The 18,236-nt window shown below is 48.2% G+C and overlaps 1 protein-coding gene across 2 annotated transcripts in view; it reads left to right on the forward strand.

Annotated features, from left to right (window-relative positions):
- PRKG1 (protein kinase cGMP-dependent 1) overlaps nt 1-18,236 on the forward strand; it is a 367,092-nt gene that overhangs the window by 325,041 nt on the left and 23,815 nt on the right. For both annotated transcript variants that reach the window (XM_050976335.1, XM_050976334.1), the window contains exon 10: nt 16,146-16,242. In XM_050976335.1, coding sequence (XP_050832292.1) covers nt 16,146-16,242 — 97 coding nt within the window. The remainder of the gene's footprint in view (nt 1-16,145; nt 16,243-18,236) is intronic.

An 18,236-nucleotide genomic window follows, 5' to 3' on the forward strand; every position in this document is an offset into this window, starting at 1 on the left:
GAAATGTTTCTGGGTCTCTCATCCTCTCAGTGAGCAGCAGGTGGAGTTTGGGTGCTTACTAAAGATGCTGACAGAGTAAAACCTACTTGTAAAGGAAGAGCTGATCCCCTTTGGAAATAGAAATGGGCTTTTGGAAAGGTTTTGTGTAGACTGACCACTGGAGAAGTGAAGGCCTTTACAAAGAGTCTCTGTTTTTTTTCTTGGGGAATTTTTCTTGGGGAAACCCTTCAGGCACTGGAAAGCCACAATTAGAACTTCTCTCCAGGCTGAATAATCCAAACTGTCCCAGCCTGTCTTCCCAGCAGAGCTGCTCCATCCCTCTGCTCATCCTGGTGAATCCTCTGGACTTGCTCCAACAGCTCAAATCCTTGCTGTGATCTGGGTTTTATCTGGAATGCTCACACAAAGGCATCATCCCCTTGGGAGGGCTGAGATTCCTGCTGGAAGAGCACAAGGAGGGTGGGTTTGGTGTGCAACATTCTGCTCCTTCTTGCAAAACCTTTCCAGGAGCTCCTGTGAACCCACCAAGCCTGCCAGAATATTCCAGGGAATATCACCACACATTTTCTCTGCTTCTTCACATGCTTCCTGTTCTCCTGAGGAGAAAAATGGCCCTTTGTCCTGATCCCAGACATCCCAGAGGTGATCTGCCCCAGGGTAAATCTCCAGTGTACCTTCATTTTCCACATCAGGAAATAGATCTGAAGAGAGGAAGTGAATTAAGCAGAATTCATAAAATAAAAAGGTCTGGCACCATCCTGCTCTCTCCCATCTCCTGGGAAAAACTGGCACAGAAGGACCCCAGGTGGGAAGAGCTCCACCTGCAGAATTACTTCCCCTGTAAGGAGCTAACACTGGGTCTTTATAGCATAGAGTTAGGCTGGAAAAGTCAGGTATTTCATGGGGAGAGGAGTTCCTGCAGCAGGGCATGTTCAGCATGATCCCAGATATTAAACACTCAGATAGTCCAAAACCCCCTGGATTTTAGTGAAATGATTTCTCCCTTTACTAAATAAATCTTGAAAATGCTGAATTTTGGGCAGTTTTCAGGCTGGAGAGTCCCAGCCTGCTCAGCCATGACTCCTGTGGTGCTGTAGTTTGTATAAAGCCAGAGTGTTTTCCTGCTGTTTTCCATGTGATCCCTGACATTCCATCCTTCTTCTAGCCCATCAGCATGGAGCTGATGCTTTCCTGTGGTTATCTTGAGGGGAATTGTCACCCCAGAGCCTGGTTTTGGCATTGGAAGTTTGAATTATTTTTTTCTATCTCTGTTTGGTTTCATCCTCATTGGGAAAGCACTGAGGTGTTTCTGCCAGGCTCTTCCCAAGGTTCTTCTGCAGCTCATTTTGCTTCACTCTGTTTCTTTTCTGCTGCTCTGAGTGGCTGAGTGTTCACAGAAACCTTTTAGGAGCCTTTATTCATCTGATTTTTGACTCCACCAAGCAGCAGCAGCCCCAGCCTCAGGGTCAGAGGTGGTGGCCTCCTGCTCTCCAGAGCAGTTCTTTCTCCATGAAAAAACCTCTCCTTTTGTCTCCTGGCAGCTTTGTGTCTTCAATGGCCTTTGCTGGGGAACATTCTGAGAGAACTTTTGGAAACCACATAAAATCTGTCGAGCAGACCAACCTTAAGTGTGACCCTTTCAGGACCCTCCTTATGTGCCATTGTGGGAGACAGTAAATCTATTTTATTCTGCTTTTGGTGAGAGTTGTCACTAAGAAAGATACAGGCAATACAAGCCAGAGGTCCCCAGGTCATCTGTGCAAGATTGTCACAGAACCTTGGGATCCCTGAGGCTGGAAAACCCCTGCCAGCCCATGGAGTCCCAGCTGTGCCCAGTGCCCACCTTGTGCCCAGCCCAGAGCACTGAGTGCCACCTCCAGCCCTTCCTGGGACACCTGCAGGGATGGGCACTGCAAAGCTCCCTGGGCAGCCCCTGCCAAGGCCTGAGCACCCTTTCCATGCAGAAATTCCTGCTGCTGTCCAAGCTGAGCCTCCCCTGGCCCAGCCTGAGCCCCTTTCCCCTTGTCCTGTCCCTGTTCCCTGACAGTACAGCCCGACCCCCCCTGGCTGTCCCCTCCTGGCAGAGAGTTGTGCAGAGCCACAAGGTCCCCCCTGAGCCTCCTTTGCTCCAGGCTCAGCCCCTTTCCCAGCTCCCTCAGCCCCTCCTGGGGCTCCAGCCCCTTCCCCAGCTCCATTCCCTGCCCTGGACACGCTCCAGCCCCTCCAGGGCTCTCTGGCCAGGAGGGCCCAGAACAGGACACAGCCCTCGGGGTCCCTCAGCAGGGCCAGCCCAGGGGACAGGCCCTGCCCTGGACCTGTGGCCACCCCATGGCTGGCACAGCCCAGGGGCCATTGGCCTTGTACCCCCTGGCACCCCTGGGCTCCTGTCCAGCCCTGGCACAGCCCCCAGGGCCTTTCCCCACGGGCCCTTTCCAGCCCCTCTGCCCAGCCTGGAGCTGCAGGGCCCAGGCTGACCCCAGGGCAGGACCTGGCACTTGGCCTTGCTGAACCTCAGCCCATGGATCCAGCCTGTCCTGACCCCTCTGCAGAGCTGCCTGCCCTCCAGCACAGACACACTCCAGGCAGAAAAATTTCTTTTAAAAGTTTTCTTGTCTCCTGAGGAAGCAGTGAGGGTGTAATCTCCTGCTCCATGCAGGTGCATGGAATTCCAGTATCTTTGTGCTACCTGCTTAAAAAATATGTCAGGAGGGCCCTGGGAGGGGAGGCATGGCTGTGGGGACAAACTGTGAATGCTGCAGTCGTTTGATGAAAGTAATTAGGACGTTTTGAAAAAACATTCTGCTAATTATCCTGCTCCATAAAAGCAGCACAGAAACCAAATGAGGGTGTGGAGGAGCTCACAAGTGTCCCCAAAGGCTGGACCTTCCTGGGGCTGTTCAAGGATGTGCAGCAATGGGCTACAGGGTCGTCCTTGGAAATGTGGGATATTCCTGCCCTCCAGTGGAAGTATGGGAAAGTGCTGGAGAAGAGATGGGAACCTTCGAAGGGATGCTGAGAAACCCTCAGGAAGCTCCTTGCTTTTGATCCTCTGTCCTCTGAGCTGCCCCTGGTGCTGTGTACCAGAGCCCTTGGTCCCCTCTGTGTTCCCCACCCCAGAGCTGCTGCTGTGCCTGTATCCCACGGAATTTTCCAGAGCTGGGGCAAGATTCCAATGTTGGGAACGTGGCTTGAGGGGTTTTAGGGGAGCTCTCACCCATGCAAGTTCAGCTCCTGGGCTGGCACAAGCCTTTCTCCAAACCCAGGTGAGTGTGTGGGAGGTGTTTTAGGAAATGTTGTGCTCCAGCAGAAAAGCAGGAATGATGCTGAACTGCTGGGATGTGCTGGATTTGGTGACTGGATTCCCCAAATGAGCCAGCTTGCATCCCTTTCCCAGCCAAGGAGTTATCTGAGGTAAAAAACCCTGGGAGTTCAGGTGGTTTATTTGGTTCCTTGTTTTTCTAATCCCCTCCTGATTAGCACAGGATAATTAATAATCCACTGTTGTCAGAGCACTTGGGAGTTTCTCCTGTGGTGAATTTCAGCACAGCAGCAGCAGAGCAGCAAGAACTCAGTTTCTGCCTGGCTGCCATGTGTTAAATAAATAAATAAATGCCTGACAAGAACTTCCTTTTATCTGGTCAGGACAAGCTGTAAGATTGAGCAGCTCCTGTCTCACCATGTCAGACACAAACAGCTTCCAGGGCAGGCTGAGAGCAGCTCTGGGTTTTAGTGCTCTCTGACACTGCAGGAGGGGTCTTGAGTTTCCCAGTTTATCCCAGCTCTGTGCAGATCTGCTGGAAGTGCCTCAGTGCATCCAGCTGGGTCCTGTCTCTGCCCATGCCCCCCAGCAGCAGTCCAGAAGGGGGGGAAGAGCAGAGAGGTGATTATTGATTTATTAATTGGCAGCCTCTGGTCTCCAGTGGTTTGGGACTCGGGCCCTTCCTGCTGTCGACAGATTTGAGCATTCCTTGGTGGGTTTCTCTTGCCTGAATCTGCACAGCTGCTCTCCATGGCACACCCTGACCTTTTCAACTCTGATCATCTCCTGCCAGTTGTCTTCTCCCCTGGCACAGAATCCAGTCCAGATCTGTGCTCCTCACCATCACTTCCCAGTACCTTTTCCAACTTTACTCCTTAGCTTTTGAGGTGAGGGCAGTAAAGGTGGATGAAACACCATCAGCACCTGCTTGTGCAGGATTTCCCCCCCCCCTTCATTCCTACAGGATTCCAAGTGTAGGTATTACCTTGTCCCTCGGTGCCTTTAATTCCTTGTGCAGTTTTTCACCTTGGGCTTTTGTTTGCTGCTTTTGGTGATTTCATATCTTTGATCGATGCTGTCACTTCACTTCTTCTCCTTGTTTTGCCATTTCGTCCCTAAAGATGTTCAACAGGAAGCATCTGAGCACTGCTGGCTTCCCTCCATTAGGAAAATGAGCCATGCATTTCCCATTTTGAACTTTTTTTTTTGTTTTAATCAATGCACAGACCTTTCTTCTTACATCCCTTCTGTAAGAGCCTTTCAAACCTCGTCAGATGCCGTTAGGAAATCCAAGCCAACTGTATCCAGCGGATCTCTCCTTCCCATGTGCCTGGGGACTCCTTCAAAGAGCTCCAGTAGGCTTGGGAAGCTCCTTGGCACTTCCCCAAAGAACTCCGATTTATCCATGTGTCAAGTGCTTCTGTTGGGACAGATGTTGGGTTTAGGGGACCAGAGGGCTCTGGATCCCATCAAAAAGCCACTTCCATGCTGGAGGTCACACAGAAGTGCTGGGGGAGGCCCATCTGGTCCCTTGGTGGGCTTGGGTCCCCTCCTGACACTTCAGTGGGGTTCCCCCGGAGCTTCCCTGGGAAGGAAGATGTGCTGGGAGGCTCTCCCCAGGAGCTTCCACCTTGAGCCCAGGGGTGAAAAGTGCACTGAGCTTCTCCCACATGGCTTTGTTCTCCTTGGTGGGCTCTTTCCAGAGGGTCTCTGTAGGGTCTTTACAGCCCATGGTCAGGCTCGTGCTGCTGCTGTGGTCAGGAAGGGTTTATTATTCAGTTTGAAGCCTTTTGAAGTTGTTATTTGCCTTTTTTTGTTCTGTCTTATGGCAGTTTTCTTTTTAACTGGACATGGTTTGGTTCTTTTTTCTTTTCTCTTTCTTGATTTGTTTGAAATGACTTCAAATTTGAAGGGTGCTCTTGCTTTTAATGTCCTGGCTCCTGCTGCCACTCAGCCACTCCAAATTCCTGCTGGCCTCTGTAGGACCATGCTGGGTGTGTTGGCTGTGTCCACATCCCCACATGCCACTGCTGAGATTTCATTCTCCTCATCAGCTCCTTCAGCTGCTCTTTGAATTCCCTTCTGTGACTTTTTAAAGCGGTGCTTTCATGTGAAACCTCTCTCAGCAGTATTAGATCATGATTTTTCTCTTACAAGGAGGTTCTCCCAAGGGTAGGACTTTGAATTGGGCCTGGCTTATCTTCTCTTATCTGTCATGTGGTTGTGGCTGCCCAGTCCCTGGAAGTGTCCAAGGCCAGGTTGGACAGGGCTTGGAGCAAGTGGAAGTTGTCCCTGCCCATCACATGATGATTTTAAGGTCCCTTACAACCCAAACCAGATCACCTTTGCCCATCCTTTGGGTGGCCAGAAATTTCATCCTTCCTTCTTTACACTGGAATTTCAGTTGATTTGATAATTTGTTTTGTTAAGGTGATTTAGGACAATAAATTACTCTTTTTTTAAGGACAAGCTGTTTGGTGTAGCCTTCCTGTCTCCAGCATCTTCTGGGGGTGTAATTCTGTCATCCCAGAGATGGCCCCCCTGCCATTCCCCTGTGCCAAAATAACCTTCCTGAGAGCTGAGACCTTCTAATTCTCCTCTTCTTCACCCTTAGACCTTTCTTGGATGTTTGTGCATGCACAGGTGCTTTGGTTTTCCTGCTTCTCCAGATTTTCTCCAAATCCTTTCATTCTTCTGCCTTTTCCTGCCTTTTCCCAGGCAGAGGTTGTTTGTGTGGAGGTGTTGAACTCTTCCTGCCTCTGCAGAGTCCATCCCACTTGGAGCCAAAAGGACTCACATGGCCCAGGGTGTTGATTTTGCTTTCCAAAATGATGCTCACACAAAAAGCAAAATCTTAGCAGGTAACTCCCTTTAGAAGTGGGTTTGGAGCAGGGAGATCCCAGGATGGGGTTGGTTATGTGGGACCCAGGTTCAGTGAGCTCTTCCCACATTTCCATCTGTCTGCAAGAGCAAACAAGGGGAGCACCAAACCCCTCTTTGTGAGGGAAAATCTGCTTCCTGCCTGCTCCCACTTTTCCAGTAGGATTTTATGTGATATTCCCCTCCTTCATGCCTTCCTCTTCCATGTCACCTCTTTTCTTTCTCCAAGTAAATTAGGATGGAAAATGCCAGATGGAACAGCAGTGGCAGCATGGCTGGAGCACTCCAGCTTTGGCCAGAGGGATAAAAATGGAGGGACAGGATGCAGGGAATGGCTCCCCAGTGCCAGAGGGCAGGGATGGATGGGATATTGGGCAGGAATTGCTCCCTGGCAGGGTGGGCAAGCCCTGGCACAGGGTGCCCAGAGAAGTTTCTGGACCCCTGGCAGTGCCCAAGACCAGGTTGGAGCCGCCTGGGACAGTGGAAGGCATCCCTGCTCATGGCAGGGGTGGCACTGGATGGGCTTTGAGGTCCCTTCCATTCCAAACCATTCTGTGATTCCATGAAATGCCCCTCAGCAGCCCTTGGAGAAGGAACACAAGTTCTCTCAAGGTAGAGCTCTGCCTCTTAGCGGCTGCCAAGCTGTAATCCCTCTTGCAAGGGATTTTCTCCCAGAGGATATGGACCACTGGAAAAAAGAGCTGAGGGCAAAACACTGACAGAGCTGTGTGAAACCCCTGGGATTTGAACAAATGCACAGTAAGTGGTGAAGACAGCAAGGTGGACAAATAAATGTGTCTGACATCATTAATTTATTGATCTGTTCCCCACATTCCTTAAAAAAATTTAAGAAGAGAAAGCAGCAACCCAGTTGCCATGGTGACCTTTCCCATGCAGGTCCTGCCTGGAGGCTGGAGGCAAAATGGTTCCTTGGAGTTGATGTGCTCAGCTGAGCCCTTTTTGGGGTTCTTGGGATCTAATTAGCACTTTGCAATTAGCTGGGGAGATTTCATAGAGCCCGAGTGTGATCTGAGCAATTTCAAGGTGTAATTAGGCTGAGCTTTCCTTGAGATCATGTCTGGCCTTCCAAGGGTGGAACTGAGGCTCTTTCCCAATGAATCCCAACAATTTTCCCTAAAATACCTTTGGTGTTGTTCAATGGTGCCTTGGAATCCAGTTTGGGGTTTATTACCTATGCATTTGGAATTTTCATGGAATTTTCCAAATTTTCATTTGGAATTTTAATGTAAAATCTTGTTTTCCTCAGCATCCACAGCAGCCTGGGTTCCCCTTGGTGTTTTCCAAAGGCAAAAAAATCCCCAAGGGATCTGTAGGTATTGCCTCTGAATTCAGTCAGAAAAGTGAAAGGAAACACCCTTGATGCCTTCTTTTCCAGAGAGATTTTTATTGTCTATAGATCCAAACTGTTGAATCTGAAATTAATGAGGGCAAAAGAGGGAATTCAGGGAATTGTCTCCTTCCTCACCAAAATACTCTTTTTTTTTTTTTCCCTTCTAAATTATTCAAGGGCATTAAAGATCACGGTGGGATGTTTGTTTTCCACAGCCTTTGTGCTATTCCTTTAGGAGTTGGGGGGGTGTGTGTTCTCACAGAAATCTGAATCTGCTGAATCTGGGGATTTAAACCCCAATTTCCCCAGGAATCCATGATTTGAGTATGAATTTATTTGGCTGTTGATAAATAACATTTTACTTCTTTTCCATTTTACACCAAACATTCTGTTTGGTGGAGTGAAATGAGGTTGTGGGAGGTCTGAGTGCAGCATTTGAGGTGCCATGAGAGGTCTTCTGCTTTTCCTTAGGATTTTGTTCACTGGGCCAGGATTGAATGTGATATGAGGCGTTTCTTTGGCCTCCAGCTAAAACCATCCAGAGTTAAAACAAGAGACCAGGAAAAAGGGAGGGAAATGAGAAGGAACAACCCCCATCCTTAAGCAATATCCTCTAATACTGCACAGAACAGGAAACTCCACCAGAGGAAGGAATACTCCACATCCTCCCTCCGCCCATTTTAATTAAAATGGATTAAAATCTGGGGGGTTTAATCAGACTATTCTGTAGGGTGTCTTGTTTGAACTATTTCAGGACATTCTGGCATGAGGAACAGTACAAATGTTGTTTTACCCAGAGCTGAATCCAGCACTTCCCAGAGCAGGAGGTGGGGAGAGTCCTGTTGGAAGCATGGAGCTGTTTCCTTAGGAGTTCAGGATGAACATGTGCATCTGAAAAACAAATACACATTTCCATGGGGATCTCCCTCTGACTTCCAGGGAAAACCAGGGACTGTGTTCCCTAAAAACCCTCCTTGTGCTCTCTTGAGAGCACCTGGGTTCTGATCTCCTCAGAGTTCCCATCAGTTGGCATTTTCTATCCTTTTTTTTTTTTTTCTTTTTTTGGCTCTTCCACGAAAATTGTGGCTTTTTCTGGCCCATTGGCATCTTGTGGATGTGTGATGGACAATTCCACAGCTTGGGTGCTGGAACTGGGGAGTGGAAGGTTGGGATTTTGGGAGCTCAGATTTCTGGGGGCTGTGGTGAGCTTTGAAGGGAGTGATGAACTTCTCTGTGTTACAAGAGGAGAGGATCCTGTGTGAATATTTGGGGGGGAAATTTGCATTTGAAGGGGTTTTCTCTCCGATGAGGTCCCACTGTGGGGTGGGAGGCACTGAACCCAGCAGCACAAGGTGTTTAATGAGGTATCACCAATCTCTTGGCACGTTTAGGGCTTCAACAAAAACAAGCCTCACTTCAGAAAATCCAGACTTTTCAAAGAGCCTGGATGAGGAGAGGCACTTTCTGAGCTGCTTTGGCTGCATTTCAGTGTGTTCAGTTACAATTCTGGGTGAGACCTGTGCAACATCCAAGTCTTCAAAGCCCCAAATAATGCCAACAAATGTCTTTGTTTAACTACTGGACTATCCTGGGATGAGCTCAGCTTGCTGCCACAGCACAGTATTGTGTTTGTGGTGCTGAGCTCTCACTGAAAAATTATTTGCTTTTAAAAAAGGGGAGGGGACAAATGAACCGGTGAGTTTTTTTAACCCTATATTTTTAATTTCAGATCTCCTTCCCCTTCCAGAGGAAGTTAGAGATGTCATGGCTTTAATGTCTGGTTTAGCTGCCACTCAAAGCTCTCTTTCTGTAAGAAAACCTGAAGCAGGGGTGTGCAATTTTTTCCTGATGTGAAAGGCTGTGAGTTTGGTTGCTGGGGCATCCAAGTGAAATTCCCAGCCCTTAAAGCATGGACTTGAAAAGAAATCCAGCCTTTCTTTTTCATGCAATGGTCTCAGCCACTGCAGCTTCAAAAAATCCTAAGGAAAAATCCTAACTGCAGGCTTTTAAGAATCCTAAGGAAAAGGCCCTTGGTTTGGATTTTTGTCAGATGTGGAAGGCAGTGAGAGGAGCAGCTAAATCAGGAGTTAAAGCCACCTCAGAAGGATGGGCTGGAAGGAGGACACCTGACCTAAGGGTTATTATTCCCATCCATTTGCCCTGGATCTATCCACAGATCCATCTTATCACTCTTTCAGTTTGCAATTAAAAAAAAAAAAGAGAATAGAAGATGAGTTTGATGTTCTCCTTCTTGGTCTTCCTTGGGGCAGGGCAGCAAATCCTCATCTGGAGGTAAATCCTCTCTGAGGAGCCAGGGTCAGTGGGTGGCATCCATCCCTCCCTGGGCTGGATTGGCATGATAGGGTAGCTAACCCCAGGCAGGAATTATTGATGGAGATATCCTGGAATAATTTTGGGATCTGAATTTGTGAGCGAGCTCATAAATGGCTATAACGTGACAGAGCTGGGAATGAATTCAGCTGTTCTGTAATGGTTGTGATGGACTGGAAAACAGGCAAAGAGCTGGGCTTTTCCTTGGAATGGCAGCTTTGCCTGAAGGGAGCTTTGGGAAGTTCCCAGGTGCTTTTGTGCATCATGAGGAGGTGGACATGTGGTTTGCAGAGGAAGGAGCACAGAGGCCTTTCCCATCATGTCTCAGGGTTTAGCTTTTCTATGTTTCACATTCTGTGCTGCTTCAGTGTGTAGTTCCCAGCTTCACATTAAGGGATGGTGAGCTCTCTGCACAGAGCAGGGAGACAAAACAATTCCTGCTCCAGCTGGGGACCAAGGACAAATGATCCAAATATCAGGCCCAAGAGCACAAACAATGGTGAATTGAAGAGAGAAAAACAAGAAGGATGGGATTTGATAACCTGAAGCTGGAATAGGACAATTAACTCCAATGTGCAAATGGAGCAGATCTTATAAAAGTGACAGACTCCCATGACCAGGTGTCCATTTTGTGCCCATTTTGGTTCACCTTGGGTGCAGCCCTGGCTGGGCTCTTGTGCTGCCCAAGGTGGATCCATGGAGGAGATCCTTTTCATAAATCCCTGCTTTATCTCTGTCCAGCCTCTGCTCTAGGGCAGCCTTCTCTAGACATCACCCCTACATTCAGGACATTGTTATTCCCTGCTCTCACTGCCAGCTCTGCCCAAGGGGCATTTTGGGGCCAGCACCCCCTTCCAGCTAATCCATGGAGACCTGGGAGTGCTCAGATCCTGGAGAAGTCTGGAGAGCAGGTTTGGCCTTTCCCAGCAAGGGTTGGGTTCATGCCCTGTTTGCTTTTTCCTGCTGCAAAGGTTTGTCAAGGAACATCTCCCCAGAAGTCCTGACCCCATGGATTGATATCCAGAAGCAATGCTGGATAAGAAGGTTTTGCACCTGGGGTGGGATCTCTGAGAGGATGAGCGGCAACACACCACAGAGAAATAGGGATTTGCTCTCAGTGCCTCCCAGGAATTTCCTTCCAGGCATTCCCAGGCTCTGGATCCTGCTGATTGTGTTGATGCCCTGCTCCCCTGTGTCCCTCAAACACGGCACAGCTGTAGCTCAGCATCCCACGTGGATGCAGCACAAGGTGCTTTTGTTTTCACTTTCACCTCTTCCTAGATTCCCCATTGCCCCAAATCCCTGGGAAAGACATGATCCTGAGGTTTTTGGAGCCATTGGAAGGGAAGGGAAGCTGTGGCAGCCCTGCCACCATTTGCTGCATCTGCTCCTTACATCACTTTCAAGGATGAAGCCTCCTGGTGACAGGAATTGCAGCCATGTCTCTGCCACTTGCCATTATTCACCTTCACTCAAATTTGGCACAGCACAAACCCAATCTAGGGAGCTTTACATGATTTCAGGGTACCAGGCAGGCAGGGTCCCATGGAGGGATCAGAGCCACGTGGGTCATTTCATCCCAGCTAAAATATGGGCAGTCAGATGGAGAGTAAGAACAGTCACAGAACTGAAGATTTGGGGGAATTTTTGCTTTCTTTTACACAGATTTTTTTAAGTGCCCCATCAGGTGAAACAGCATTTAATAAGAAATAAATTGTGGCTGCCCCATCTTGGAAGTGTTCAAGAAAAGGTTGGGAGCAACCTGATCTAGTGGAAGGTGGTTGGAACAACAAGATCATGAAGGTCCTTCCCAAGCCAACCTATTCCATGATTCTGTGACCTCTTTAGAATCTCACTGTATCTTTGAACCATAAGGAGAGGACTTCTAGTGGGCACAGAAATCAGGTTTAGTTTTGGGATGTATTTCCCTCCTCACCCCACCTGTGGATCTTAGGCCCACTTCACCTCTATCTCCTTGCAGGCTGGCTCTGATCATCAGCATCCAGGTGTTGCAGCTCCACTTTTCCCAGTTTTTTCAGACATTCCATAATTTCCATCTTCAGAAATGCATTTCCTCTGTGATGGGTGAGGTAGTGACCAGGCTGACCAAAAAACCAAGAAAAAAGCTGCTTGTTAAACAAAGCTGGTGTCTGGCAGTGGGGAAGGCTCCCAAATTCTGGGTTTATCCCCCCAGACTGGTGGCATTTGCTTGGATCAGGGTGGTTGGTTTTCATTTGGTTGCAATTCCTGGCTGGCTGGCGGCCTGCAGGTGGAGAGGAGCCAAGTTTTCTCTGGAGATGACAGTTTGCTAACAGATGTCTGATGTTTCCCAACACGGTTAGGATGGGAATCAGGAGCTACTTCAGCAGAGCTGAGCAGTTGGGTAATTGCAAACCTTTGCTCCTCACATTTTCTACTTTATCAGCTGCCTGGGGAACTGGATTATTTCATAATTTTTGTTGTTGCTCATAGTTTTAGGAGGCAAAGCTTGAAATATCTCTCGGAGCAATCACCATCCTAGGAGGCAGTGGCTCATTTAAATGCTGGGAAACCTCCAGGAGTGTGAGGAGCCACAGGATTTCCTCTCCCCTTGGGCACAGCATTGCCCAGATATTTGGGCTCTGGCTCCTGCACTGCCATTTCAAAGGATTGGGATACCGGAAAATGGAATTTCCTCCTGATTGCTCTGGTGTCTTGTACGTGGTGCCTGTCCCTGCCCAAGAGGAGGCTGAGGCCAGGCAGCTCCTCAGGAGCAGGTATTTTATTTGGAGGCAGGGAAAGCAGTGGTGTTCCCAAGCCCCAGCTCTTCCAGAGGAGCTTTCAGGAGGTTTTCTGCCATTCAGATTCAAGGAAATCTGGGAGGAGAGCTTGGATGCTCTGCAGGATGCTCCTACCTGACTCAGAGCTGAACATCTCCTGTGCTGCTCTCTGAGGTCCCACTCTGCTGTCAGATTCAGGAGTGGGCTGTGAGCTCTGGCAAGGGTGGGCTAGTCTCAGCAGGTGACAAAAACCTGCTTCAATAAGCAAAAAGTTCCATTAGGAGCACACTGGGAGTTGATTCCTGGTGTCTCACCAGCCTCTGTGAAAAGCTCAGCCTTAATTTTAAAAGTTCTTTATTAAAGAACAGACTGTTAGTTACTTCTGGATCACACTCTTTTCTTTTTGTGCACTTCCAGCTAGAATTTTCCAGGCATTTTGACCTGGGATGAGCAGCATAATTACCAAAATATCCAGGGAAAAGCTCTTTCTTAATTACAGCTAATTCCACTGGAGACAAAACAAGCCCAGAAATCCCAGTGCAGGGAGTTCAGGCCTCGTGTGTGCACAGCTCCAGTGTGTGCCTGTGATGCCACTCGTGCCTCCAAGGTGTCTTCCCAGCGTTCCTCCCATCAATTAATTCAGGAATTTGAGCTCTTCCAGAGTCAGACAAACATCTGATTATTTGGAAAGTCTCCAAGCACTGGCATAAGGCTGGGATTTACAATAAAACTGCTTTTCTGATTAAAGAGGAGTGGCGTGAGGTTTTGGCATCTCCAAGGTGGAGAAAAGCACCCTGCCCTGGCACAGGTGGATTTGTCCCACAAAGGGGTGAGTTATTCCCACCTCATCCTGCACAAGTGGGGCCAAACTGTCCCTACTCTCATCCCACCTCTGTTCTATGAAACTGCTTTCCTGAGCAGATTGCCCACAGAGCCTGGGGGCTCTCCTCCCTGGGGCTGGGGCACAGCTGGGTGCACACAGTGCTGTGCCCTGGGCTCTGCCATGGCCCTGCTGGAGCAGGGAGGGGACACCAGCTGTGACCCCTTCCAGCCTGAGCCACCCTCTGAATATCCCAAACATTCCTGACTCTTCCAGATTCTTTATGCTGATCCAGAACTGAACATTTTCCTACAGAAAAATATTAATAAATCAACTTCTGTATTCCTTAGCACTGCCCTCCCAGTGCCTCTTTACTTTGGGAGGTGAAATCAAACACCAGAGATGGTTTTTACCATCGTTCTGTCGAGCGAGGAGCTCACACTGCAGAACTTTGGGATCTTCTCTTTAGGGAGCAGCACGCTCAGCTTCAGGGATTTGGAAGGAATTCCAAACTCCATGATGAGGATCATACCCCTGAGGTATGATTTAGCTTGGGAATGTTTGTGTTTTCATCTTTTTTCTGAAGATATTTATCCTCCAGCTTAGCAGGTTTGGAATGCATAATGACTTAATTTACAGGAATTTGGTGTTTAAGTGGACTTGGACTTTTGTAGCTGGGAATAAAACATAATTCCAGTGGGACTGTTGTTAGTGGGCATGGGAAGGGCTTGTTTGCTTGAGTTTACCTGTGTTTTGGTTTCACTGCATATTTCTGGCATTCTTTTGGGGATTGGAGGTTTGTTGCACTGTATTTAGAAAAAAAATGCATCCAAACTTGTGTGTTCTCACTACATCCAAGGAGTGTGGCAGAGGGAATTAGCAAAGGGATTTCCCAAAGCAATCCCAAGAATGCAGCAAGTATTTTTCTAAGCAAAATAATGCAGGCTTTTTTGGCATGTTCCAATGCAAATCCAGAAGATTTCAGCTTCCTTACCCAGGAAGGTGTCCCTGCCCATGGCAGGGAGGTTGAAATCAGATGGTCTGGAAGATCCCTTCCAACCCAAATTGTGGTGTGACCCTGACCCTGAAATTTTACCTCTATTTGTGCGTTGGCAGGAAATTTTCCATGCTGGGATTTCATCTTCCCAGCAATTAGAAATCATTAAAGGAATTCAACTGCTCTGTCCATTCATCATGGAAATGAGAGGCACTCACTGCTCTGTCAGCCCTGGAATGATGGCTCTGCTGTGCTTTGAAAGGGGACATTTCAGTCCTTTTTTAGCGCCAGCTCAGCGTTCACCTCGTGATGAGCACGGAGGGATCAATGAGCAGCTGTGGCACACAAGGTTATCCCAAGTTCACAGCAGGCTCTGAGCTGATTGGCTTCCAAAGTCAGATGTATCTGGAGCAAGGTCACCAACAGGATCTGGTGACAGCATAAAAAATAAAGCAGAGCTGAAGTCATTTGTTGACAGCACCCCCTGGGAGAGAATTGGGCTTTATTGCCTCAGATCTGGGGCTTTGTGATGTGACCTTTCACATTGTTGGACTCCTACTTGTAGGTTTCCCTTTTCCCTTGGAAAACGATGGAGTTTTTCTCTCTCTCCTCCATTGGCATTGAGGTTTTAAACAGAGCAGAGGAGATGGTTTGAAGGGAATCTGTTAATGAAATAATCAGGGTGGTAATGTCCCAAAGCTGGCCAGGTGGCCACGGGAGTGGGATGGTGGCTCATCTTCCCACTGCTGTTACCCAGCACCAGCAAAGCCTCCAGTGATTATGCCCTGCTGTTAATTCCAAGCTATTCCAGCTGAAATGAAGCCTTGCACCTTCCTGGCCTCCCTCCATAATCCAGCCAACTCTTTTCCCATAAAGTCACCCGCAGCCAAAGGTCGGACACGCCCAGGGACTCTCTGGCTGACAAGTGTCACATTTTATGGAGGGGGCGGATCCTGCTCATCCATTTCCCCTCCAAGCCTTTCTAAAAATACCCTAAACCTTAACAAGAAGCTATTTTGGGGGAATTATGGTCATGGATAGGCATGGGAAGCTGATTCTGGCAGGCTTGCTCGGGTTGGAGTTGCGTGATCCTTACTCAGGCGTGTGGTGTTGTGGGAATAAACAGAGAGCATCAGGATTTTGGGACCTCCTTGCTTGGGATGGCTGCTCTGAATGGGTTTATAGGAGGAGAACAAGTGAAGATATCCTTATAGGAATGTTGATCTGTGCCTGAAGTCATTCATTTCAGGCATTTGCAGCTTATCAGATCTGATTTCATAAAACCTGGCTGGGATTTCTCTCCAGGGACCTTTAGTGATCCTGCCACTTCCAATAAACATTTATAGAAACTGCTGCCAGCCTGTGGATATGAGAAACTCCTAGGAGAGACTTCTATCTTCCAACAATCCTTAAAGACACCAAAATATTTACAAGCAAACCTCACCCAGGAGAAGATGGATAGAAAGTGCCCAGCCTTGGAAGCCGGATTGTGGTGGCAGGCATTGGCTTTGCACAATCAGTAGGGATGTTTGCTATGGAAAAAAAAAAACATTAAATTGGAAAATTTGGAAAAGTTGAGCCATGCTGGGATTGGGAGCAGCAGAACAGTGAATGTTGAGAGCTGGGATGGAAGTGCAGCAGGTAAAGGCTGGCCCAGGCTCCCACAGCTCGGGGGCGGCGGCAGCGGCGCGCACTGCTCAGGTTTGCACCTCTAAGAAATTTCCATTTTTTCGCCTCAAAACCTCCAGATACGAAGCCGAAGCTGCCTTCTTTGCCAACCTGAAACTGTCGGATTTCAACATCATCGACACCCTGGGAGTCGGAGGCTTCGGGAGAGTGGAGCTGGTAGGTGACCTCTTCTTCTTGTGTGACATCCTCATGAGACTGCTGTATTAAAAGCTTAATTTTCTTTGTTAGCACACCCCAATAACCCCGAGAAAAATGGGATTATCTAGTGAAGAAAGCTGACTTACATTTCCTGAGACATAAAAAATGTGCCAATAAATGCTTTGCAGTAGCCAAGGAGGATTTATATCCTAGGCTGAGAGAGGAACACACATCTCCTCTCTCTCTTAAGTGGTTTATGGCATTGATTCATGGCCTTTTAAAAACAACCTGGAGAATTGGGTGAGTGCTGGGATTGGAAGAGCAACCTAAAATCTTATTTAACCAGATTCTAAGTAACAATAGAAAGCCTCTCCTGCACATTTTTTATTCAGTTCTAGAGTGGTTGCACTTGGTTATCCTCAAAGCTGAACACTCAGCACCTGACCCATGACAACACACCCCAGACAGGGCCTGGTTTTGTGCAGAACCGCAGAGAAAGGATAAAATCCGAGCCTGTTTTTTGCTCTGCTTGGAGCTTTGGAGCTCTGTGGTCTCCTTTAAAGCAGAGCCATGGTGAGAGGCGAGCTGTTTGCAGCACCAAGGCAACACAAAACCTTGGAGTAGGAAGAGGGAGTTGGGTTACACCAGGAGGAGCTCCGGACACCGGACACTGGTGCAGAATGTCAGGAACTCCTGTAAGCCCGGGCACAAGGGGAACAGAGTCACTGTTGCCACCACAAAACCTCAGGGAAGCCACCACTCCACAACCCCGTGGGAGCTGAAGAATAGTAAAATGGGCAAAACCAGGTGGTTTTGGTGGGTATTGGTGATGTATAAAAGAGATTTGGTGTGCAAAGCTCAGCTTGCTCTTCCCCGACTTTTTCTGACTGGATATAAAATCCTGCGGAGCAAAGAACATCTGTGGGAACACTGGTCCCTTCCTGGGGTTTGATGTATGATTATTTTGTTTATGAATATTTAATTTATGAGTATTTTGAAGGAGTCAAAATGCTGAGGATGCTTTAGAACAGGAGGTCATGCTTAGCCTCTCTTTTGAAGTCTCTCCCTCCTCTCTTGACACCAGGGATTTGCCCCCTAAATTAACATCTGGCTTCTCCACCCTGTAGTGAGGGACCCACCAGTCTGGGGCTTGCTTTGAGCCTTGTGAAGGTTTTGGGTTCATTTTTTGTAAGGGGTTTTGCCACTTGGTTTGAGCGTTGTGAAGGTTTTGGGTTCATTTTTTGTAAGGGATTTTGCCACTTGGTTTGAACCTTGTGAAGCTTTTGGGTTCATTTTTAAGGGGTTTTGCCACTTGGTTTGAGCCTTGTGAAGGTTTTGGGTTCATTTTTTGTAAGGAGTTTTGTCCCTTGGTTTGAGCCTTGTGAAGGTTTTGGGGTCATTTATAAGGGGTTTTGCCACTTGGTTTGAGCCTTGTGAAGGTTTTGAGTTCATTTTTAAGGGGTTTTGCCACTTGGTTTGAGCCTTGTGAAGGTTTTGAGTTCATTTTTAAGGGGTTTTGCCCCTTGGTTTGAGCCTTGTGAAGGTTTTTGGGTTCATTTTTTGTAAGGGGTTTTGCCCCTTGGTTTGAGCCCTGAGAAGGTTTTGGGTTCATTTTTAAGGGGTTTTGCCCCTTGGTTTGAGCCTTGTGAAGGTTTTGGGGTCATTTTTAAGGGGTTTTGCCAATCTCAAGGTCTTCCTGGGGAGGTGCACAGGTTTGTGTCCATGAAGGGTTGCTGGTGGGACCCTCACCAGTGGCCATGGCCAGGTGACATGGACAGCCTTGAAGTGACAAAAGCTCCACCCTGGTGATGTGTGACCCTGGTCCAGGTGAGAGGAAGAGCAGGAGGTGCTCTGTCCCTTCAAGGTGTCAGCTCGAGTAGAAATATTCCATTTTGAGCAGATATTCACTCTTCAAAAGCCTCCAAGAAGCCCTGGAGCCACCTGAGGTAGGAAAAGCATTCCCAGAGGTTTTCTTCCAGGGTGGGTGCCCCTCTCCTGAGCAGGAAAATGCT

This window comes from Serinus canaria, chromosome 6 (genome assembly GCF_022539315.1).
Source record: "Serinus canaria isolate serCan28SL12 chromosome 6, serCan2020, whole genome shotgun sequence".
Taxonomy (NCBI): Eukaryota; Metazoa; Chordata; class Aves; order Passeriformes; family Fringillidae; genus Serinus; species Serinus canaria.